The sequence below is a fragment of the Boleophthalmus pectinirostris genome, unplaced genomic scaffold, assembly GCF_026225935.1.
Source record: "Boleophthalmus pectinirostris isolate CB_2022bp ecotype Guang Dong unplaced genomic scaffold, ASM2622593v1 HiC_scaffold_4, whole genome shotgun sequence".
Lineage (NCBI taxonomy): Eukaryota > Metazoa > Chordata > Actinopteri > Gobiiformes > Gobiidae > Boleophthalmus > Boleophthalmus pectinirostris.
Window position 1 is genome coordinate 1663510 of NW_026571353.1, and position 25578 is coordinate 1689087.

Sequence of the window (25578 nt, forward strand, 5' to 3'; positions counted from 1 at the left end):
TATATCATTGTTCTTTTGTTCTGGACTCAGGTCACTCCTACTGGCTGCTTCACAATATGGACTCATAACCCCCAGCTCTGTAGAGGTGTGTGGGGCAGAGTTGTAGAGGCAGAGTAGACGGCTCTCTGTCTGTCAGGTTAAAGCTCTGGAGTGTTTGGCCTTTCTCTGTGGAGTTTGTATATTCTTCTTGTGTGCATGGTGAGCTGCAGGGGCCCTAGATTTTCCTACACTCCAGATATACTAAAATAATTTTGAGGCGTACCTCTTCATGAAGACCTCCAGAGATGTCTTGGCACAACCAGTTCATTCATGAAAGCTCCTGTCACATGAGCTCTGTAAACTATGACCTGATTGGAGGCAGTTTTGGTAAATAGACCAATGGAAGACTGTACAGCAGCTCAGGGGATACCAGCTTTTGTACCAAGTGTTCTGTGGATTCACAAGCTGTGCTTCAGATTTCTTATGGACAATAACTGAATCAAAGTGCCCACTGAAGCCTGAGGCCTGGCAGCAGAGCAGGACTGTAACCTGAGTCACAGCCACCCTGGCCTGGAGGACTGCTGAGAGTGCACACAGATCTGTGACACCGCGACCCACAAGCCCCTGTCCTACTTTCACTGAGTATATGGCCTGTCTGCTCACAGATTAATCACATGTAGTGTGAGACCACAGGAAGTCTTTCCTCTTATATCACACAGATATCTGATCCTCACTGACATGAATGTGGATTTGTCTGTCAATGCCAAAGCAGATTTTCATGGGCTGCCTTGAATCAATCCATAAAAAAGACATTCTTACACTGCTAAATGTCTTCAGAAAAGGAGATGCTGAGGACTGGATTGAAATCCATGGCATCAGTTATTTTTAAGTCAAGTTCAAATATGCAGGATTTTCACAAGTGCACGACTGAAGCTGACACAGCCCAAGTGCACACACTCCATTATTTAGTAAAATTTCACTGAACATAGCATCAAAATGGTTTTCTAGTTGGGAATTGAACCAGGGCTTCTCCGAGGCCTTTATATCCCTGGGAGGTTTGCTGCTCTGCTCCCAGCTGAAGGCGTCTGCTGGAAAAACAGGGCCCCAATAAGCCCAGGTTGTGGAGAAGCCTGATCTATTTGCTACAGGAATTCTACAACAAGCCTTGTGTTCAGAAGCAATGACAGAGAACAGCACTGATATCATGGGCCTCACTGTGTCCTGGTCAGTGGCCAATGCAGGGAGTTCTAGATGTTTGAACACAGGAGGACTCTCTTCATAGTGCAGACACATGTATCTGATATCTCTCTTTGAGATGGTGTGACCCACACTGGATAAGTACTGACCACTTAAATCCAATGATCATCTGAAATAAAATCTATGTAAAGTGTTTATGGTTATAAAAAGAATACATTCTGCGTTGGTGAACTTTGGAGGCAAAAATGTACACAAATGTAAAGAAATGAAAATGGTGTCATAAAGAACCAATCTGACTGATGCAGTTTGTGGATGTTTACACAGTCCTAGAGTAACCAAGCTCTGAACTAATCTCTAATGCTGTTGGTGAGTAAAGAGTGAAAGCTAGGCTGGTTTTAGACCATTAGTGGCCACTGGCCTCAGTCCTGACCATGTTTCTTGTTCTTCTGTTAATATCTAGTACTCCAATGCTCTGAAGAACCCATCGGTCTGTCTTGGCTCATGATACAGGTACAGAGACCTGAAACCACTGACGGTGAAACCAGCCTGAACCTCTCATTCTCCACTGAGGCGAGCATAAGGGATCAGGCCCAGTGGTGCTCTCAGACTCCACCAATGCACGTCTCAAAACATGTTTGACAACCTGGATGACCACGTAGCTCTACATCCATCTTCATTAAAAATACAAATTACTTGAGAGTGTTTGGCATGCAAACATACACACTCGACATGCAGTGAGTGAGTCCAGTGTGGACATGCAAACACACAGGAACATGAGCTCATGCACATGCACACAGGCTCAAGGGCACAAGAGCAGGTCCAGGAGGGACAGATCAGAGACAGGAGAGCAAAAGTAGACAGAGTGACACCTCCCCCTCCCAGTGGGTGCTGGCACAATCTGTGAGCAGGGGTTCTATACACTACACAAGGGCTTCTCAGGACTACCAACAGCACCACTACACGCAGCTCAACAGTACAGTGTGGGTCAGAGGTCAGCATGAGGTCAGCATGAGGTCAGCATGAGGTCGACATGGTCAGATTCAGAGAGGAGAGAGGAAGAGGAGGGCGGCTACAGGCTGCAGAGGACACGCTCAGAAACACAGAGAGGGACAGTCAGGGGACACTACATTCAGTGCACCACATCAACCTGGACTATACTCCCCATGCAACCACAGGCACAAGAGCACGCCACACACTACAATATCCACACACTGACAGAACCTGACCCAGTATGCTCCTATGTGAGCTGGCTGCTGTTGGCTGGAATTCTAACTGTGTGTGTCATAGGACTATGGTACAGTTTTGTCAGACAGTAGGGGGAGCTAGAGGAAGTAGACACAGTAGTACACATGTAATACTGGTAGACAGACACTCCTGTTGGGACAGTGTGACAGTGTGAGAGCTGCTTCTGTGGGGGTATAGAGCTGCTTGGGTGGAGATACAGTCATTTGTTGAGTCCATTTAAAGGCCTTTACAGAGCTGCTTCTCAGGAGGTTGAGTCATTGAGTCAGTGAGTTGTATTCAGTTGAGTCCTTTTAAAGCTCTACGTGCTGTTTTGGGCCACACAGGAACACAAGACATATACAACACATATGGTGTCAGATACACTGAGCTGTGATCTGAACACTTCTGAAGCCTTTCACTCTCATGTTGGACGTATGTTAGAAGGACACAGAGCACATCAGTACATCAGCACAGCTCCTATTTACACACCCACCACTGCCACTCACTGGTCTTCTGCAGTGGCTCCTGAGGCGCAAATAGAGTGCACCAGATGTACAGGATGTACGTGTGAACAACCCATGAGGAAAAGGAGAGAAAGCCTCACCACCAGGTGGCACTAATGAGCTTTATGTCCACCCTGTAACATCAGAAACACTGAAACACCTACACTGCACAAGGAGTCAGAGCTCTCAACATTGAACTCTCTGCACTGCTGCATTATTATAACAGTGTAAAGAAAGCGGAGTAGGAGTGTCCTGAGCCCATCAGAATGAACCATGAATCAGAATGAAACCATCCACTTTACAGACAGCACAGGGAAAATATAGATGGTTTACCAGTGTCTCACAAAAGGGGACTCTCTAAACCCCCATAGTGTCTTTTTCATTTTCTGATTGAAAAAAAAAAAAAAAAAAAAAAACAGGACCTAAATAAACAGAATCTTTTTTTTTTTTTTTTTTTTTTTTAAGAAACTGTGTGCTTGGAAAAGCTAAAGAACAAAATCACAAAATAATTTCTATTACCATACTATTCCTGTGAAAAGTGCAGCTGACAGACGGAGGTCAGATGTTGGGTGGGAGTCCTGACCGTGTGACTGGTCAGAGCTTAGTGGAGGTGTGGGGGCTCTTACCGTTGGTCATACCCGGAGAGAGGTGCTCTCTGTCTGGATGTCTGCGCCGGCTCATGTCCCGGGACTGTCTGCTGGGCTGGGGCGGCTGACCCTCCAGCAGGTTCACTATGTCCATGCGGTCGATGCTCTTGAGTGCAGCGTACAGACTCTCCACTGGAACACAAAGCCCACAGCGTTAGGTCAGGACCACTTATGTCCAGGCCATGTGCATGAGGTTAGACTTACTCTTGGCCCTCTTGCCCTCCCTGGTGGCCCACAGGTTGAGCAGGGCTGAGCTCTGTTCCAGTAGAGAGTTGGGGTTCTCCACTCGGATCTTGTTGATGTCATCTACACTCAGCTGGAGCTCACGGGCCAACTCTGCTCACAGCCGCAAAGCAAGAAAAACATTCAAAATCAGATTTACAGAATCTAGTTTTATTACTACTATTACTGTTCTTCTTGTACTTTGTGACATAGCATTTTTTTCTTTTGCAGTAGAAATTAAGGTAACTCTATGTTATTTCCAAGTTCTTTCATTCTGTCCTCAGACAAGACACTTCACCTGTGACTGTGGTGTGTGTGAGTGTTGTTGGTTGATGGTGCAGATTGACAGTCTCACTTCTGTTAGTTTACCCCAGAACAGTGGTGTAACTTACCACCACTGAGTATGGAGTAAAATGAATAATGCTCTATAAAGCACTTATATAAATCCAGTGCATTATTATTATTATTATTTAGTACTTCAAATATTAGAGAACCTGTAAAATACAATCTTTGTCTTTGGTGTTTTACGGTGTAAATATTTTGTGACTCTACGCTTCAGGGGATTCACATGTGGTGTTACCTTAGTATCCAACTGCATCTGTTTTATGAGCTCTGTATATCTTGAGGCATAGCACTGTAACTGTGTTGGTCTGATTGGTGACTCCACCTGTCAATCACACTCTCTGAAATCAGGATATGGCTCCACATCCACTTGCTTTTGTAAAGTTTAGTTAAAGTGTGTGCTTCTGGACAGGTAATGAGTAGGTATAATTTAGGCTAAGACTGTAGAAAATAGATTTACTCTTTGACAAGTTCCAAATATTATGCCAATGTACTTCTGAAGATCAACAAAACAATGCATGTGAGTGTGTGATTTGGAAATGCAAAGCTAACCGGCCCAGCTCAGCCCCAGCTGCTCTGCGATCACCGCCATCTTGAGCTCTGTGCGCTCCATGGCGCTCATCGAGGCTGCGCACACAAACATCAGTGTTACCAATCAGTGAAGACCTGATATTTCCCACATTTATTAAAGAGTTGTACCCATGGCCGGCTCGTTCAGGGCGCTGTATCTTTCCCTCAGAGCCAGGGGGGTTAGGGTTCTTCGGCGGTCTTCACTCCCCATCATCTGCACAGAAAAGCCCCGGCGGTTCAGGCTGCATGTTCTAGTAGAGTGTGTGAGCTGGGGCAGGCTCACCTTAATGCACGGAGGCATGGTGATGTTCAGGTTACACAGGACGTGTTGGCTGTCCTCATACTTTGTGGTTTTACGCAAAAAAGACAGTAGGCCTGCAGGCTCTTTACTGCTGTCTCGGACCTGTGCATCAGATGAGAAAGAAGTTAGGACGAAGCAGCGCAGTTTGTTCGTTCAGTCAGTTTTGCTTCTTTGTATATGGAGATATGGCTAAAACTGACGGCTGATAAGCTCTGCTGATATTTTTGGGCCCACATGTGGTGCAGATTTTGATTCTTTTCCTCTAATTATGTCAGTTAAATGTATTAAACTCACCCACAGCCTCTTTTTCTCCACAAATTTTGTGAACTTATTTCTTCACACTTAAGTGTTCAAACTTTAAAGGTATTTTTACACAGCAAGTTGACAAAACTAAATATCAGCCTGTCTTAATATTTAAGGCCGATGGCTGATACACTAAAAAGTGCAAATATGGGCCAATATATTGGTCGGTCTCTGTACCCTTCTAGCTTCTAACAGAGTGTAGAAGGGACTGGCTGGTCAAGAGGCATGATGAGTAACTACAGATAAAGTCAGTAAAGTGACAGAAAGCTGTGTGTGCTTCACCTTGACAGAGACGGGCAGCCGGTTGTCCCTGAAGGCCTGGAAGCTGAAGCAGCGTGGCTGAGCTGTGGCCTTCCTCACTGGAATCAGGTTTCCAGAACACTCCAGATGAAGAGGCATCCCCTCCATCACCTGCAACACACACGAGGCAGACCAGAGTCACCTGTGGTCCTCAGGTCAGTGTGTTTAGTGTCCGTGTAGATTAAAAGTGGCTGGTTTGGATGCCCACTTTTTACACTTTCTGGATCATCTCAGTGAAGTTACCTCTATGTCCCTGCTGCGGGCCACCTCAGTGAAGTTCTCGTGCTGCTCCAGAGTCTTGTCCATCTTGTCATCAGTCATACAGTAGCAGCGTAGCCGTCCCTCGCGCACTTCATTCATCTTGGCAAACACTACAAACTTGGCCATGTATGGTACTGCCGACAGCTCCTTGTACAGCAGGTTAGCGAAGGACACCGCCTCAGCGGTGCGGGGGCAGTCTGCCAGCCAGAACCTGACAACCACAGGAGGAAGGCACACAGAACCTGCTCAGCTTTAAGTTACAAATGCTTGTATAATTTTGGCAGTGATCTATATGAGTGTTCTTCTCAGTGGCAGTGGAGTGTAGCAGACAGATGTCCTTACCGTGCAGACACATTGGTGGTGAAGCTGGCACAGTCGTTGGCGTAGATGAGGCGTGTGGTCCCTGTGATGTCCTCCCACTGTGCAGGAGCTGTTCCCCCTGAGAGCAAAACACCGGACTCTATGTATAGAAAAGCCATTTTCTAAATACAGAACAGTGGCTGTTTTGCCAGCAGAGGGCAACAGGAGTGCGCCTGCGTGTGCACTGATGAAAGCAGCTGCTTATATCTGACTAAAACAGCTGCTGCCCTGGACATGAGTGTAATCCCTCATGTGTTTAGGAGCGGTGCATTGAAAAGGTTCCAGAGGCATATGTCATATGAGTGACAGTCTTAAAATTGGAATAATATTGAGATGACTATGTTTACAAGCTTTTCTGTCTAACACTAAAATTCTAGCAAAACTGATATTTAATAAAGATTGGCCTGTTGTTCACCTCAGGCAGTGTCTTTCAACACCCCCAGTTCTGCAGTGACAGAAGAAGGTCTTGGGAAAGTACTGCAGTCATCACCATTTACCATTCAATAAAAACACAGGAATGTGTCGCAGTAACATTTGAAGTTGACATAGCTGCTAATGAATCGATATTTTAGTCTGCAAATGACTTGGATAAGTTTCACAAAAAGTGTTCAGTGTTTTTGATTGGACTTGATTTGCTTTTGAGATACCTCAAGATGATATTTCTCTGCTTCTGCTGTTGTTTATTACCATGTGCCCTCACTGTACTGGACTGTATATATCTTGTGTATACTGGACTTGTGTATATATATATATGGACTTGTGTATATCTTGTGTATACTGGACTTGTGTATATATATCTTGTGTATACTGGACTTGTGTATATATATATCTTGTGTATATACTTGTGTATATCTTGTGTATACTGGACTTGTGTATATATATATATATCTTGTGTATACTGGACTTGTGTATATATATATCTTGTGTATACTGGACTTGTGTATATATATATCTTGTGTATACTGGACTTGTGTATATATATATATATATATATCTTGTGTATACTGGACTTGTGTATATATATATCTTGTGTATACTGGACTTGTGTATATATATATATCTTGTGTATACTGGACTTGTGTATATATATATATCTTGTGTATACTGGACTTGTCTACTCTCCTAATGTACTTTACACAAGATATGTGGGATTTGCAGAATTCCCAGAGAGGTGGAGAAGTACCTATAACGGAGCAGAGCAGCCTCAGACTGGTGGTGTCCCCCTCCCCAGAGTCCCGGGGGCTCTCTCTCCAGGAGGGGGGCAGGGGGATGCGCAGACCAATGGGCCGGTGGAACTTCCTCCTGCGAGGCTCCACAGTCACCACCGGGCTGAAGTTAGCCTGGTTCCCCAGAAGTTTGGCTACCAGCTCGTCCGGAACTGGCTGGGCCTGTGGGCGGGGTCAGGGGCAATGCATACACCAGCCAATCAGACAACAGGGTGGAAGCATCAGTACATTATTAACATCATGGCTCATGCATGGCAATGGATGTCGAACATAGGGAAAAGAAAAGGAATACTATGGGCTGAGAAGCAAAAGGGGGCAGGCAATACTTGGTTAAAATCAGGCTGAAACTCTCCAAAAAAAGAGTGTGAGAAACTTTGCTCATCCCAGAAGATATATATAAACATATATATATAAAAAAAAAAAACATGTTGCAGCTCTTGCTAAAATAAAATATCCACTTCTTTTACTCTAAAAAAAAAAAAAATGAAATAAAATAGGTGACCATGTAGGTTATTTGGCCTATTAAATGATTAACATTATAGAGCAAACAGTTTTAGTGTTGTGTGTGTGTGTGTCTGTGTGTGAATGCGTGTGTGTAGGTGGTGTGTGTGTGTGTGTGATCTTTTAGGTTTAATTGAATGTGGATTGTGAACGTGCCCTTCAGATTCTGAGCCCTGATTCTCAGCTGATATTTCTCATAAACTCATGTAAACAATAGGAACACAAACAGTATCACTTATGCATTTGCCTTTTATTGGACATGATCAAAAAGTTACATCCATAGATACAAAGTGATATCAAAGATATAAGGCACAGTGGTACAAACCTGTACAGCCCCCATCACTCTAGTACAAAGGCCCCTCGTGAACTTAAAGGCACATCTGATAAAACCCTCAGGAGTGCACACCATTAAAGGAGACATTCTGCACTTTATTTTTGCCCATTCATTCAAGGACACTTAAGCATTGGCCTTTCAGGTTATAAAAACAGCCCCCACACACTACTGCAAGTATGTTTGATGAGGACATTTACATTTTTGTAAATAAGTCAAACTTCCAGTATATGAATTTGGCACAATATGTCTCCTATAGAATTAAAGAAACTGTATGTAAAATTGTGATTTTAAATGTCCTCAAACTGAAATAAACCTGACATGTTCAGATCAAATATAAACCTTACTGATAAGAAAAGCAGAATGAGCCTGACATGACTCTTTCTCATTTGGGTTGCCAGTTTCAACGCTGAAATCCAGTATGTTTGTTTAAACCTGAAATGCTTCTCTCTGCTCTGAACAGTCTCGACCTAAACCCCAGCACCTGAGTCAGTGCTAGTGCAGCCTCTGCGGCTCAGGGATGGAATTCTGGAGGCTCTACTGTGAGTGAGACAGTCTCAGATGTGTCTCTGTGTGCAGGTGAAGGCTCTGGGGACACAGGTTCAGTTGTGTTTGTTGTATATTTGTTTTAAAATAAGTACAGGTTCTATACAGTTCTCTTAAAAAAAAATTGGCATTGCTGAGGAGGCCTGGGTTTCTCACTAATCTGTGCACTAAAGATTTTTATTTTATTTAATTCTTGTGTGACTCAAGATCAAGTAAAAGGGCGGAGAAAAGGCACACAATAAAGTTACAAGTGTTAGTAGATAAATGATAAAACTTACTCTAGATTTAGGTCCATTCTACTCTACATATTAAGGCTTGTTATTTGTATATTTATATTTATGATCCTTTTATACTAAATAGTCTTGTCATTCAAATATAATATGGAAAAACATCAAATATAACTTAATGTGTATAAATTTATATGTAAAAAATTGTCTATTCAATATATTTGTTACAATGTTATACAGACACTTTATGATGGCCTATTGTCATTCACAGTGCTGCAGATATCAGGCGTCAGTTCCATGGGTCTTTGGTGCAAAAGTGATCAGTCTTCCAGCACATAAGACTATAAACATTCATATTTCATTTCCATATAAATATACATCTCTCTATATATAATCAAAAATCAATAAGTGCAGAGGATTTGAAAAACAAGATGAATACAGAATCATATCAGTATTGACAATAGCCTTGTTTCGACCAAGCACTCCACTGTCCAGTAACCTGCTCTGCTTTTCAACGAACGAATCAAGGAAAAGTTACAAGATGATGTTTTAGTCATTAGAATCCAACGTTCTTAGTTTGAAGGAACGAATGGTTTTGGTAAAATATCAGATTAATAATGAACAGTAAGTCCCCATGGAGAGACTCATTTAAACTCTAGTTTGCTTGTTGAACTTAAAGCTTGAGGAACTTTGAGAGCTCTTTCTCATATTTAAAGCCTCGTTCTACTGGAACAAATACACCGACAACTGGACCATGGAGTGCTGGATGGAAACAAGTTCTGATGAGTCTTATGAAGGTGCCAGGTTCATGCACTGTCAAATACAAGGCAAAAGGTCCACTAAAAACCAACAGAAGAAGAACTGAGGAAAACGGGGAGGGGCGGGTCATTCCAGGAGGAGGACATCCAGCATGCGTGCTTCATTCAGCCACTAAAGCTCGTGTCTGCTCCCTGGTCGTCCCACCTCACCTGCAGCCCCAGCCGCACCCGCTTGGTCACCGCCGTCTCCGGGAATGTGGCCTGGACCTGCGGCACGAGCTTACTAGTCAGCGAGCCGCCCTCTGGACCGATGAGATCGCTCTCCTGCTGCACGCGGGACACCACGGCGAAGTACAGGGGGAAGTCTGTGGAGATGATGCGGCGGATTCTCTTCTTCCCTAACTCCTCCTGGCTCTCCAGATCTGAAGGACACAAGGGAAAGGTCATCATTATGAGACTGGTGAAGGTGTGAGAACTTTAAAAACACAATGGAGCATTTTTAGATTATCATCAGATCATGACAGCAGCATTTTGAAAGAGACTTAGGCCTTGTTTATATGGCAACACTAACTGATGATGTGAAGAGAAATGGGTACGTAGGTTTGAAAAGTGCCACAGGGTTAGGGTTAGTATTGTGCATGTGTTTGCACAGCAGATGGCGCTGTGCTCCACTGACACTGCACAACTCCTCATCTTACCTCCTGTTATATCCATCTTATTCTGTCCTGACCACTTCTGACTGCTACCAACCTCCGTTCTCTGAGTGGATTGAAAATGTTCTACAATTCTACATTTTTATTGCCAGTCTCTCTCTAAATATAAATGTAAAAGGTCTAATAGCATTATATTTTCTGATCAGACGTCAGCTTCATGCTGCCCACAGACAGCCAATCACTGCACTGCACTGTCATCCCTCCAGCAGAAAACCAGTTTGTCCAGTATTTATGAGCTCTGTGGGGAAGCTGGCCAAAGTGGTGAAAGCAGGAGGCAGACAAAAAATGTCCCTTTACCAAAATATTTATTTGTTCCTTCACTGTGGTTTTGTGGGCAAAATGAAAAATACATATTTACATATTTATCGCTGTGAGGACATTCAACAACCACACAATTACAATGTCCGAATCCCAAAACTAAAATATGACAATATCAGAACCAGAAACAAAAGTGATATGGTTCAAAAGACAAGAACAGATCGACTTTGTCAATAGACACATCCCACTGGGAAAACAAACATGGAGGTTTGATGCTCACTTTTTCAGAAAATCCTTCCCAGTATGAATTGCACAGTGACCGGAAGTCCGAGATTCTTGATGTGTCTATTCTCACTCTGCCTGTTATACATTTTTTGGCCTCTTGATGGTGCAGTGGATCAAATGAAGCACCTTGAAGCATCGGCTCAAGAGTCGAGCGAATGGATGGAACGCTTCAGTGCTTCATGGGGCTTCATCTCCACATCACTAGTATTTAGCTGTTTAGTTGTATTATTGAGATAGATGCAAAATGAAAAGAAAAGAAACAGGGACAAAGGCCATCTTTGTCACAAGCTCAAATAACCTCCAGTCTAAGTTAAAACTACCTTCAAACGGATTATAGATTGAGTAGACACTTGGCTGTGTGTAAACTACAAATATCAAAACATGACAGATTTGTGAAAAATTGCTGCCCTGCAAACAGCGCTCTGGGATACTCGAAAATGTACTTGATGTATGTTTTTTATGGGGAAAGTCTAGCTGTGAGTTGTAGTGTTGTGAGCTGTAGTGTCGGCGTACCCTCGTCCATGCCGTTGAGGATCGTCTCCAGGACCTCGTCTCCGTAGCGGTTGCGGTGCTCTTTCCACACGGAGCCATTTTCACTGCGCAGCACCACCAGCTCTCGATCTCCTCGGCCCAGAGCAGCAAAGTGAGGGATCTCCACTATCACCGGCCTGACACAAGAGCACACGTTCAGTCCAGAGACACATCGGACTTAAAGTATGTGTGTTTGTATATCTGTTAAAGGATGGACCTCTGGAACAACTGTACAGAAGATATAAAACTGTGCACCACTCAAGAAGTTTAAATGTTTAACTCTGGGCACATACATGAATTATGACGCTCCATTTGTGCTATAGTACTTTTCTATGCTGTTACTGATTTGTTTGTTTCCTCTTGCTGTATTTTTGAAGATGAACTGGTGTCAAGATGACGCTCTGACAAAAGAATAAAAGGTAAAGGCAAAATAGCCTCAAGCTTCAGCTGCCACCTTTTTGTTCTGTGTGTGTTAAATATGACTGTCTGTGGAATAATGTCAGAATATTCCTGTGACCCAAATAAATTAATCAATCATTAGTATTCTTTTCAAGCTTATAGACAGAAATCTGAAGCTATAATGATGGTTTATAGCTGGAATGTGGTTTTCACTAAATTCATCTTAGCTCTTTTAACTGCACTTGGTGATAACTGAAAGAAGAAATCTCACCCTAAGAACTGCATGCCGGCCGGACCCAGAGAGATGATCCTGCTGGCCAGCCCCTCTCCCTCCACCAGGGGCGGGGGGCTGGTGAGCTTCTGCGGTTTGACCAGGCGACAGGTGATGCGGGTGGGCGCGGCGCAGGTGCGAGGAGGGATGATGACCCGCAGGCCGTTGTGTCTGCTGCCGCGCATGGAACCCCCGCGAGCGTCCACCATGAAGCTCACCAGGAACCTACACACACACACACACACAATTACAGAAGTGATGATCCCCATTCACACGCAGAGGTCCCAGAACATTACCGGGTCTGCTCTGTTCACACTTAACTTAAATTTGACTGAGAAGGGAATGTAACCCCATAACCAACAAACCAAGCTCATAACCAGGAAACTAAATGTGGTAGTGCATTTTTCTTTGTTCACACATGAGCCTTCCCTGCACATTCACAGTATTTACCCAAAAAATGGCCAGATAGAAAATGCAGCTGGGGCTTTGTTCACAAAATGCAGGAATGTTCCTATGGCAAGTCAAACTGTTCACATTTACACCTGTATTTAACGTGTTTAACACCTTATTTGACGTGTTAAGTTCTTATTTGAAATTATTCTTATTTAACTTGTCAAATTATTCTACATATGATAATAATCCTCTCACTGTTTTTCCAGTCAATGAATTTAAAGTGTTTTCAGCCAATCACTGACCAAGACAAAGAGTCCAGAACAGTCCAAGCACCAGCAGGCTGAGTTCGTGTGTTTCATATTGTTTTCCTTTGACAATTGTATACAGACAATTAAATAATCATTTGTTTAATGAGAACTGAAAAGATAAATATGTTGAGGTGCACGACAACCGTTTTAAATTTGATAGATGAAAATTTACACAGTATAAGGTTTATTTTTTCAGAGTAAAGATTGTGTATAGGAACTGTTCTGGGCTCTTTGTCTTGGTCAATGATTGGAGGAGGATCATTATCATATGTAGAATAATTTCACGCGTTAAATAAGAATAATTCGACGCGTCAAATTGCTATTAAGCATGTAGTACGTGTCAAATAAGGTGTTAAAGGCATTATATATATTCGTAAATGTGAACAGTTTGACTTGTCATATGTTCCCAGGTCAGGCTGCATGTGTGAATGGGGCTAGAGATACATGTGGAGTGTGCTGCTCTGGACACTGACCCTGTGTGTATGGGGCTGGCCACAGGGCTGACATTATCAGATGTCTCTGTGGCCGGGCTGCTGGGGATCAGGGAGTCCTCGTCGTACTCTTTGGGCAGTGGGAGAGGAGTGTGCTGCTGTGGGACAGAACACAGTCATCACTTTCATGTTCAGTATACATGAGGAATCATTCACTCTTCTACAGCTGCACTTATATCACAAAAGTAGGCCCACTGACTACTGCGATACTGGCTGAATAAACAACTACCGTATTTTCCGGGCTATTAGTTGCTCTGGATTATAAGATGCACTGTCATTAATTGGTCTATTTTCAAACTTTTTTCACAAATAAACCGCACTGGACTTTAAAGGAAACCCAACAGTGTGATGGGTGAGTGGTTTTGTTTGTTTGTGGCGTTCTCGGTGACTCTGGGCTTTGTTCAGTTGTGGCGTGTAGGGAGGGTGCTGTCTGGGATTGTCGGATTGACGGCGTGTTCACAGTGACTCAGTTGTTCAGTTGTGTCTAGAAGTGGCACATTGCACTCGCTTTTTTGGTTCGTTCCTCTGTTCCGTTCCTCGTCGGCGTGGAGTGATGAGTGTGTCTGTGGGTGTGTTTCTCTGTGCGGTCGCTGTCTGCTCCGTGTGTGTTTGTGTGTTCTGCAGGTGATGCAGCTTTGTAGTTTACTGAAGTCGTGCTGGGACACCTGAGTGGATTCGTGTATAGGGCGCTCTGGATTGTGGGGCGTCGTTTTTTGATGGGGTTGGAGGTTTAAGAGCGTGTCTAACAGCCCGGAAAATAGGGTATATCACTATAATACCATGTTGGTCCATCTCACAATGGAAATGTGTTTTTAAATGCAAAAGGCAAATTGTATTTATTTTTATCAGGTCCTTAATTTCATCTTAGTTTTAAGTTTTGTCTGACTTGACAAGGCATGTGCACATACACTGAAATTATTACTGTGTATATTAAATTGAAGTTGATACTGCAGCGCTTAAAAGGTTGTATGGAGGATTTTTTTTGTTTGTTTCAAATTGTCCATGAAAGTTTAAAATACCATTACAGAGACGCAGCAGCCTTGTAATTATGACGACCAAAAAAGAATGAAAATCTATCAGCTGGACGTAGTGAGGCCAGATAAACATCAGCCAATAGATAACAAGGCTCCCTCATTTTCTATTGGCTGTTAGGTTGTCAATCAAACTCCCTACATTTCTAGTGTAACTGACTCGTCGGCGCGCGGGGATTACATGGTTTATGCAGCGGTTTTTAGAGGCTTTTACAAACTGTCACAAGTTTGTTGCGATGGCGGACAAGAATCCATGACCAGTTCGCCGCAAAAGAAAGTCAATTTTTGAGGTCGTTGAAAGAAGAAGAGAAGGGGAAAATTTTATCCTGATGCCTTCAGGACGTCGGTTTTATGCTCCAGTACGGAAAACCAAAAGGTTTTCTAATTCTTTCGTGCCCAGTGCTATTAAATTATTAAATTGTAAGGGTGCAGTTTTATGATAGTTTTATGAAAGTTTTACACTGCAATTTGTTATTTATTTTGAGTTCCACTGGTGGACGACAATTGGACTGACACACTGTGTGTTTGTTTGTGTTTATGTTTGCTCGGAGATGCTGCAAATGAATTGCCTTATGGGATCAATAAAGTTTTCTGAATCTGAATCTGAAAAGAAGCAAAGACAAACTGAAGTGATTCTTGGAGATTCCTTCCAGCGAATGCGTGACTGAACCAGACGAAGGGTCTAAAAACTGACGTGTCGGTCGCTAAATTACCTCTAGACAGGTCACTTCAACAGTAATTCTGAACACGCACTGTCACACATGCACAACATTTGAAAAAGGACTGTATTTGTATTTCACTTCCCTTAAAAAATCCTCTATACAATATATCGCATATAGCAACCTCCAGTATTGTTCACCACAATGAAAACATTATTGCCAGTCTCTTGACTAAGGAGTGTATAAATGTATAAGGCAGATTTGTGAAAACTTGTGTGTAGGCTTGGAAAAGTGTGGTGGGAGGAACCAAAGCACCTGGAAATTGACATAATATTATGATTAGAAAACTGAGCAGGGTTAGATCTGTCCTTAGAAAATCATTAGTCAAATACTATAAAACAAAATAGTCATTGAACTGTGCTCTTATTCATGCACACATTTATCTCACAATACTAACATGCCAGAATAATTTGCGTGAAGTCAAACTCCAGCACTTCTGCTCTCTCAAGATCCCCTTTAGTTTACTATTATACTAACTGTCCTTCTGTTTTCTGTTCCATGACCCAATCTGAGTGAACTTTGTGCAGTTAGTACCTGTTCCATCTCGTGCTCTTTGAGGTGGACGGTCTCTGGAGACACTCGGGGGATCCTGGGCAGAGCCGGGGAGTAGTTCCTGTGAGGAAATCAAACACCAATCACCCACAAGAACACTGGCACACACTGGCTCGTCTCCTCGGTGGTGAGTTGTATCCACCGCTTCCATTATCCCAATCATGTGTGCCCTACAGTCTGGCCTCACTGTGTGCCCTCGCCCGTGTCTGGTGGACATTCTGTGCCCCCGTCTGGTGCCTCCTATGGCTGCCTGTCCAATGTTCTAAGCCAGTTTTCCCGCTGGTTGCCCTACCCGTATTCAAATTGTCCTAATTTTTAGTGCTCCCAGTGACCCATGGTGCCTCCCCCAGCCAATCTAGTTTGAATGCCCCCCCCTGCCTGCCTAATTCCCCTGCCTGGTGCACCTTTGCTGTCTGTGTGCCTCAGTGTAGGTTCCTCGTCTGGTTCTGCTGCCCCCGTTAGGTGCCTGTGGCTGCCCGTATGTGCCTCTGCCTGGTGCTTCTGCTTGTTTCCCTGCATTGTACACCCGCCTTGTGCCCCCACCTGGTGCCTCTACATGGTAACTCCCCTACTGTCCATGTGCCTCAGCCTAGTTTCCCTGCCCGGTGAGCCCCCGCCTGGTGCTTCTGCCTGTTCCCCTGCATTGTGCCCCCGCCTGGTGCCTCTGCCTGCCTGTGTCTGCCCCCACCGGTTCCCCCCGCCTGGCGCCTCTACATGGTATCTCCCCTACTGTCCGTGTGCCTCAGCCCAGTTTCCCCCAGCCTGGTGCCTCTGCCTGCCCGCCTGGTGCCCCGCCTGGTGCCCCTTACGCTGTGCCCAGCCCTCTCTCGTACTCCAGTGATTTCTTGGGGGAGAGGAAATCGTCGTCATGGTCTTTGGTGTCATCCGTCTTCATGTACCTGGCCACTTCAGTCCCGGGCTCCTCGCCTTCAGAGAACAACATGCCAAAGAGATGCAACGTCAGGGGTGAGAGCAGCGGGCAGAGAGTGGACACAGGGTTAACCAGGGAGGGTTAGACAACAGCATGTTAGTGACATATCAAATGTTGCGCTAACAATGGGATGAGCACTTCATTGTCACAAACTACTCTATCAACTGGCCTGATTTGGCTTCAGAATCGAACTTCAGAAATATTCAGTATTGAACCAATCACTGTCTGAGGTATCAGGACTAAACTTGGACTAAACCACATATAAACTAGAAATTACATAACAAGAACTTAAAGGCTCTGTACCTGATTTTTTTTAACTCATATTTGAGCCAAATGTGTCTTGGCCCAGTACAGAAATATTGTATAAGCAGCTCAAAATAAGTGCACCATGTACTGCCTGGATCTAATTATAAAGCGTTTGTTGCTGGCATTGCCATGACGGCGAACTCTGCTCTGGAGTTGTGAAAAGCACTTCACTGTGGGGAATAATTAGGCTCGGAATGGATAAGGTAAGTGAAGAAAAACTTCTGAACCATGCAAACCATTTTAAAGTAACCATTATTGTTTTTCACGTTTTAACATAAAAGAAGTAAAAATCAGGTACAGGACCTTGAACAGTCTCTAAACTACACTACATCTTAACTAACCAGGTTAAACCTAATTTGCCAAACATTTCCAAACATGTATCAGCTCTTTCCACAAACATCCGTTCACAAGCAATTCCAAAAACAATGTTCCCCCATCAGTACGGGTCTACCTGCAGTCCTCCAGAACCTCCACGATGCACTGGAATCGTTGCAAAAGTCTCATCGGCCTATTCTACAGTCGAGAGAGAAAGCACCACACGCCATTCAGCATTCCCAGTGCTCTGCTACTATCTGAGTCAGCCACAGCCCATGAGCTGATAGTAGCTTCACTGTGAGACACCACGCTTGACACAGCACTACACAACACCACAACAACACCTCGCTACAGTGGAGCCAGCCCGCCACAGTCAGCCAGAATGGGTGTTAGACATGTGTTACTGGGAGTTACACTATGGGTGCTGTGGGTGCCATGTTGGTATGGGGCATGCCAGTGATAAACCACCAAAAATGACAGAGTGAGGTTGGAATGAAGCCACACACTGAAGGATGCGGAAGGTCAGGCCATACCTAATGTGAGCTGTGCAATTCCTATGAAAAAGTCAAACAAAACGAAAAATATATTTAAATGGTTTTATTTGCTACATTCAGTCAAAGTGTTTGAGATGTGTTCTAACTACAGCAGCTATGCACAGGACTCACCGAGCCCTAGGGGGCGCCAAAGCTAAATATTCACAACATCTAAAGGAACTGTATGTAATTACACTTTTATAAATGTCCTACAGTCACAACTGAACCTGTGTCCAGAGTCTTCACCTGCAGACAGAGACATGTCTCATTCTCAGTTTATGTTCAGGCCTCGTGTGAAGATCTGAACCAACACGATTCCCTCCTTGAGCTGCAGAGGCTGCACTAGCACTGACTCAGGACTGGTGCAGGTGCTGGGGTTTAGGTTGTGACCATTCAGATTCACTGGATTTTATCAGTGAAACTGGCAGCCCAAATAAGAGACTTGTGAGGCTCATTCTGCTTTCTGATTGGATAATCATTTTGAGCTTGAAAACCACAACACCAAATTATGAGATAAGCACCTTTTCCCTAAATCAGCATTATAATTATCAGTACATTTGATTTGAACAGGTTCATCTTGTATCTGAGGACAGAGGTTGATTCGTGTTTATAGAATTCCAAGTGAAAATCTTACATATGGTTCCTTTAACATTTGTCAACTGAACTTTATTTGAAAAACTGAAGTTAAAATAGGCCTCCTAGACGTGAAGTGAAACTGAATCCAATTCACTCATTTGATTCTTTTGCTGTGTTTAGGAAAAGTTGTTGTAGTGTTTTTTACTTATATTTCAAATGATACTGTATATAATACAATCTCCCTCTTCTTACAGAACCTTTTCCATCAGTGGCCCCTGAACTATATTTAGCCTCACATAAAGCGTCCGTCTGGACTGGTGCTTGTGCTTGTGTTTCTCACCTTCGTCCTCAGACACGTCCAGGATCTCGTCCACTGTCTCAGGGAAGCTCATGCGGTGCTTCTCTGTGGAAGACTGCACATGCACGCACACACACACACACACACACACACACACACACGCACACGCACACACACACACACGCACACACGAACACACACACACACAGATTAGGCGACCTGTGAAGCTTGTCCTTGTGTTTGTCACATGTGTGATTCTGACCATAGACATGTTCTCCTCGGTGACCAGCTTGAGCACGTCGATGACAGAGATGTAGCCCAGACGTTTAGCGATGGCCAGAGCTGACGTCCCGTTCTGAAGCACAGGACAGTAAAGAGTAATGTTTAAAGAGGAGCTAAATGAACGTTTTGGATCTTGCTACCATGTTATAACATTGTTCCCTCGTGATAAACATGCCTCAAGAGGTTTAAAGGATGATATATGCATGTTTGAGTAATATAGCGATCTCTCCTGGGCCCTATTTAAACCCACCTTGACTAACATCAGTTCCTATGTTATCTGTTAGCAGTTAATACTCCATCTAGTGTAATGCCCTATATTTAAGACAAACTGTCTAAGCTAAATCCTTCATTGTAGTTTCTGAAATTATTTTTGGACATCTCTTCTTTATTTTATTCTAGTGTTTATATAAAAAAGGCTTGAGAAATCCTACAGTTTTGGAATGAGTTCTCAGGTCCATGTACATCACTGTATAAAATGTGAAATACCAACACTAGGACGGGACAATAAATAATATTACAGTATTTTCTTGTCATCATGATAAAAGTCAACTCACTGTGACTCAGCCTTTCGATATTGTCCAAAAGTAAAGTGCACTTTTTTAGAAAAGTCTATGGCCTGACCAGACTGTCACTGTACTTCATGTCACCTTTTTGTCAGCGGCCTCTCTAAGCGTGGCCACTAGGGGTCAGTGTGGAGTGCTTACTGTGGTGGTCTCGTTGGGCTGGGCTCCGTGCTTCAGCAGCAGGGTGACGATGTCCGTGTGTCCCTGCTGAGCGGCCTGGTGCAGGGGGGTGTAGCCCAGCTGCACACCACACAAGGAACATGTTTAGGGTTTAGGTTACTTGACTTTAGCTCCGCCTACTTAATTCTTTCTGTGATACTGCACCAGCACAGAGAGTCTGCTGCAATATCACACAAAGTGTCTGGGATAGTGTCAGGGAGTTAGTTAACCTGGATTCTTAGTAACAACGTACCTGACTGATTGATGATTGATTGATTTGTGAAAAGAGGAGACCCAGACTTCTGGATGAGTGGCTAAGGTAACATGCTTATCTCAAATGAATTTATTTATTTATTTATTTATTATATCTGGACTCTTTTTCTTTTATTCAGCAGCTTTAACCTCACACTGCATCAAGTAAAGAGCATTTGTCTTGGAAAATAAATATGTTCACATCAAGTACAAGCCCGTTCAAAATGAGTGCTACTGTCAGAGACCCCTGGACTAAACCAGGACTAAACCAGGACTAAATCAGGACTAAACTAGGACTAAAACCAGGATTACACCAGGAATAAACCAAGACTAAATCAGGACTAAATCAGGACTAAACCAGGACTACACCAGGAATAAAACAGGACTACATCAGAACTAAAACAGGACTACACCAGGACTATACCAGGACTGAACCAGGACTAAATCAGGACTAAACCAGTACTAAATCAGGACTACACCAGGACTAAAACAGGACTACATCAGAACTAAAACAGGACTAAAACCAGGACTGAATCTCAATCCTGTGTCTGTTTTGATCAGAATACTTTCTGTTGACATTACATTTATGACATGGGTCGCCAAAAGAAAAATTCTGTCATGTGTACTTTTGTTCAATATTATCTTTGCTTTTGTATCATTTACCTTCTATGATTTTATTTGCTGTTATTTACTGTTTAGTGTCTTTTGTGTGCTGTTGTTGCATTTCCACAGAGGGTCAGTGGGGGGCGCTCACCCGTGTTTTGCTGTTGACGTTGGCCTGTTGCTGCAGGAGAAACTTGACCATTTTGATGTTTCCATAGTGACAGGCCACATGGAGGGGGGTGTATCCCAACTGCAACAGACACACACCTTTGAACACGAGCTGCGGCTCATTCTCACTGCTGCGACAGTTACCAAAACATGGTAAACAAGTAAGAGCAATGTTACTACTATATTACTCAAGTAGAAGTACAAAGTAGTGGTACAAAAAATGGGTAAGAGTAAAAAGTATTTGGAAACACTGCTACTCTTGTAAGGATAACTGTCAGGATGTAAAACTGTGTTCATCATTTAAAGTGAATGTAAGTGAAAGGACAAACGAGCCGCGTTCATACGATTTATGTGAACCTATCTGACACAGGGTGTGGATTTACTACCAAATAAAAACAAGGCCATATGAAAACGGATGTCACAGGGAGGAACATAGCAATCATGGATCGCATCATCAACAACAGCAAGCAATTGTACTTATACAAGTCATTCTTTATGTGCGCCAAGCTCTGCTCCAACATCAATCTGCTGTGGAGAAAACGACGCCGAATACAAAGATGTAATCTTATCAGGTGAGCATGGATACATGCAAAACGAACAGTACGTAATAGTTTTTGTAGACTTAAAACTTTTAATTTAATATCTGATAGTTTCAATTGCTCTTTGTTTGTTTATTTTACCGAGTGTGACCCAGATGAACGTGCTGACATCTTCTGTGTCCTCACGGAAAACCAAGTTTTACTTGGTTTCCGTTGGAAACCTACTTTTCAGTCCTGAACGCTCTGATTTCCAGTGTGAACACGTGAGTCGGTTCAAGACGAGAACCGGAACCGGCACGGTTCTCTGAAAACGCCTACAATGGGAAAGAATCATAACTTTTACTCAAGTAAGAGTACTGTGACTTCCATAAAAACTGAGTAAATGTAAGTGGATAGTACCGAGCTCTGGTAATACTTGGTCATTTGTACAATATTCATGTGAGTGTTGCTTGTGAAGCGTTTGGTAATGACCTCGCTTTAACCCTGAGCGGCTGCACACTCATTTGAGATTACAAAGAGTGATTCATATTTAATAAAGCCATTCTTCACACTCACCCCCGATCCCCGCACCACCCAATCATGTTCAAATATTCATCTGCACGTTTTCATGTCTCTGCCCATGGGACTGCAGGCTCCAGGCCGCACTCTGGACATGTGTCCACCTCTCAAGGACAAAGGCACCACCGTCCTGCTGACGGAAGCTCTCCTGTTGTGTTCAGTGTGACAGTATGACTTAAGTAGAAAGAAGTCGGGAATATATAACTCCACAATTGAGTTTTGTGGATAATTATCTTGAGAACTAAAATACCAGATTATTATTATTAGATTATTATAATGATAAATCATTTTGGGGAATAGGGTCATCTTAAAATCTGTTGACACTCAGACATGTTCTGACAATGAGGGTCATATTTGAGTCTTTTCTTTGTCTTTTCTTCTAGCTGCTCATAATATTCATGGTTATTTTCATTTCCATTATGATTTCACTTATATTAAATGTTCTATTGCATAAGAATGTAAATCTCTACTTGCCCAAAATCAATCAATAAATAAAAATAAATAAAAATAAATCAAGTGGGCGTACCCTTGTGGCAGCGTAGACAGACGCTCCCTGTTTGACCAGGATGTCTGCGATGCCCACGTGCCCCTCCTGAGCCACCAGGTGCAGCGGGGTCAGACCGCTCTGTGAACACACACAGCAGAACTATAACAAGAGCCATGGACTTACACTCAGATAATACTGCTTAAGAAAAAAGTCATTCATATTCTATTATCACTGTTATTATTAATTACTCCTGAGAGTTAGTCACTGTTACTCTGATTTTCTTTCTTTTTTACTTGTAAGCCTCCATGTTTGTTTTAATACAAAATGCATGTCTATCATTGGCTGAGCCGCCTGTCAATCAACTCCACTGGTGTTGAGAAGAGAAGACCTGGTTTCAGACTATGCATCTTTGTAAAATCTTGGAAAAGTGAGCAGTCTCTAAAAACTTCAAGATCCTGTAATATTTGTTAATCCAGCATTTGTTCTGTTATTGCATTGCTATTTAAAAGGATCTTAAACATGTTTAATCCACATGAGGGCTGCATGGAACTTGAAAATGTCGCGATATGCAATATGGCTGTTAAAGAGGAAAGACATGTGGACGGCTGCACAATATATAAAAATAAATAAATAAATGGCAAAAATGTCAATATTGCAATTAAGCCTAGGTATCATTAAAGGGCCATCTCATGCAAAATCAACTTTTCAGAGCTTTCTACCTTCTAAGAGTGATGTGTGAGCCTTGTATTTGTCACTGAAGTGGTTTTTAGATTGATTCGGTATTTTTTTAACAAATTGCAGCGTATTTCTGCCACCCTCCCACGTGACAACGAACTAAAGCTGCTACAACGATGATGCAGCAGACACACCTATGACACGTTTGACGTAGTAGAAAGCAGTTTGCACACCCCTAATATCAATATTGACGCAATAACTGATGCTGCAATACTCTCGATATATCGCAGTAACACCAAGGTTTACAATCTGACAAAAACGCACTGTATTTTTAAAAGAATATGTTAATAGAGTAAATGTGATTATGATTTGGATTTTTCTTATTTAATCCAAAATTAGCCTTGATTTAGTCTAGTTCTGTCTCTGTAACAAAAAATGAAAACATTTATTTTTTAGTTTTGTTATATCTGACATTAATGAGTGTAAAAGTATAATAATAATAATAATTCTAATTCTAATTTTCTCATGTATTTCCTTTGACAGAGTTTCGTCTCGTCTCGTCTCTTGCCTTGTTGCCCAGGTTGACGTTGGCCTGTTTGGAGATGAGCAGCGTCACCATGTCCGGTCGTCCCTCCTGAGAGGCCAGGTGCAGAGGAGTGACCCCCTGCAGGGACTCGGCGTTGGCAGAGGCCCCGTGCTGCAGCAGGCTGGTGGCCACCTCCAGCTGGTTCTGCTTCGATGCAATGTGGAGCGCCGTGTAGCCGTTCTGCAGAGAGGACGGACAGAGGAGGTGAGGAGGAGGCACAGAGGAAGAGGGAGACGTACAGAGGAGGGACAGAGGAGGTGAGGAGGAGACATGGAGAAAAGGTGACAAGGAGGGATTGAGGCCGGGAGGAGGAGGTGCAGAGGAAGAGGTGACAAGGAGGGACAGAGAAGGGGTGGAGGAGCAGAGGAAGAGGAAGAGGGTACAGAGGAGGAAAGAGGAGGTGAGAGGGTACAGAGGAGGAGTGAGAGGGTACAGAGGAGGTGAGAGTGTACAGAGGAGGTGAGAGTGTACAGAGGAGGTGAGAGTGTACAGAGGAGGAGTGAGAGTGTACAGAGGAGTGTGAGTGAGAGTGTACAGAGGAGGTGAGAGTGTACAGAGGAGGTGAGAGTGTACAGAGGAGGTGAGAGTGTACAGAGGAGGTGAGAGTGTACAGAGGAGGTGAGAGTGTACAGAGGAGGTGAGAGTGTACAGAGGAGGTGAGAGTGTACAGAGGAGGTGAGAGTGTACAGAGGAGGAGTGAGAGTGTACAGAGGAGGTGAGAGTGTACAGAGGAGGAGTGAGAGGGTGTACAGAGGAGGTGAGAGTGTACAGAGGAGGAGTGAGAGTGTACAGAGGAGGTGAGAGTGTACAGAGGAGGTGAGAGTGTACAGAGGAGGAGTGAGAGTGTACAGAGGAGGTGAGAGTGTACAGAGGAGGAGTGAGAGTGTACAGAGGAGGTGAGAGTGTACAGAGGAGGTGAGAGTGTACAGAGGAGGTGAGAGTGTACAGAGGAGGTGAGAGAGGGTACAGAGTCTCACCCGGGCGGCGCTGTGGGGGGAGCCTCCTTTACTGACGAGCAGGTTGACCACGTCCAGGTTGTTGTGGTGGACGGCCACGTGCAGAGGAGTCAGACCATTCTGGAATCACACACAGCTTCAGCACAACTGAAATCTGCTCAAAAAGATCCCTCCAGCACCTGACAATGTTGTTCAAGTTCATACTTTTGGACAGGGGCAATAAATGTGACATACAAACAGTTACCCGGCGTCACATCTTTATCTAGTTAAAAGTAAGTTTAAATTGCCACTTGTGGACATCGTTCTTGTATTTAGGACAGAAGTTTGTGCACTGATACACAGAGATAAGATTCTTATTTTTCCCCAACTTTTCTTCACAAACTGTCACATGATTAGGGATGTCCCGATCACATTTTTTTGCCAAGTCCGAGTCCAAGTCCTTTGATTTTGAGTATCTGTCAATACCGAGTCCTGTATGTATATATATATATATATATATATATATATATATATATAATATATACATACATACACACATACATACATATATATATATGTATGTATGTATGTATGTATGTGTGTATGTATGTATTTTATTTATCAGATACCTGATCGGACCTTAATGACCGAGTCCGGATCAAGTCCACAGTCACGTGATCGGATCAGGACAACCCTACACGTGACTGTTGTAAAACTCTGACCAGAAGTACTATTCCACCAATCCAAGGGATCATTAGAAAAATATGAAAACCTGTCATATGAATATAAGATTTTTAATGCTTAATCTGTAATAAATGTACAAATATTGGAGCAAAAAAAAAAAGCATCACATGAAAAAATCTACTGTTTAAAAATGTACTTATTTCACACAGATTTTGAGATCTAATAAAGCTTCAAATGTAAAGATTTGAGCTGAATTTTGTTAAACAGGAACAATTAAATTCACCACTCTTAGCTGAGCTGTCCTTTTGTTTAACTGTTGTTATATTTTTGTGTGCCTAAATTATGAATGTGTTCAAAATAAACCCTCAGCCTTGTCAGT

At 43.2% G+C, this 25578-nt stretch overlaps 1 protein-coding gene across 1 annotated transcript in view; it reads right to left on the reverse strand.

Annotated features, from left to right (window-relative positions):
* Window positions 1–25578, reverse strand: part of ank1a (ankyrin 1, erythrocytic a) — a 161190-nt gene that overhangs the window by 16118 nt on the left and 119494 nt on the right. The window contains exons 16-38 of the mRNA XM_055162095.1: window positions 24558–24656; window positions 23563–23760; window positions 22359–22457; window positions 20719–20817; window positions 19695–19793; window positions 18956–19063; window positions 18751–18811; window positions 17835–17855; window positions 16559–16676; window positions 15732–15810; window positions 13430–13545; window positions 12256–12480; window positions 11568–11722; window positions 10009–10220; window positions 7393–7597; window positions 6192–6288; window positions 5832–6060; window positions 5571–5699; window positions 4968–5087; window positions 4814–4898; window positions 4667–4741; window positions 3755–3886; window positions 3530–3682 (exon numbers count right to left, since the gene is read on the reverse strand). Coding sequence (XP_055018070.1) covers window positions 3530–3682; window positions 3755–3886; window positions 4667–4741; window positions 4814–4898; window positions 4968–5087; window positions 5571–5699; window positions 5832–6060; window positions 6192–6288; window positions 7393–7597; window positions 10009–10220; window positions 11568–11722; window positions 12256–12480; window positions 13430–13545; window positions 15732–15810; window positions 16559–16676; window positions 17835–17855; window positions 18751–18811; window positions 18956–19063; window positions 19695–19793; window positions 20719–20817; window positions 22359–22457; window positions 23563–23760; window positions 24558–24656 — 2914 coding nt within the window. The remainder of the gene's footprint in view (window positions 1–3529; window positions 3683–3754; window positions 3887–4666; window positions 4742–4813; window positions 4899–4967; window positions 5088–5570; window positions 5700–5831; window positions 6061–6191; window positions 6289–7392; window positions 7598–10008; window positions 10221–11567; window positions 11723–12255; window positions 12481–13429; window positions 13546–15731; window positions 15811–16558; window positions 16677–17834; window positions 17856–18750; window positions 18812–18955; window positions 19064–19694; window positions 19794–20718; window positions 20818–22358; window positions 22458–23562; window positions 23761–24557; window positions 24657–25578) is intronic.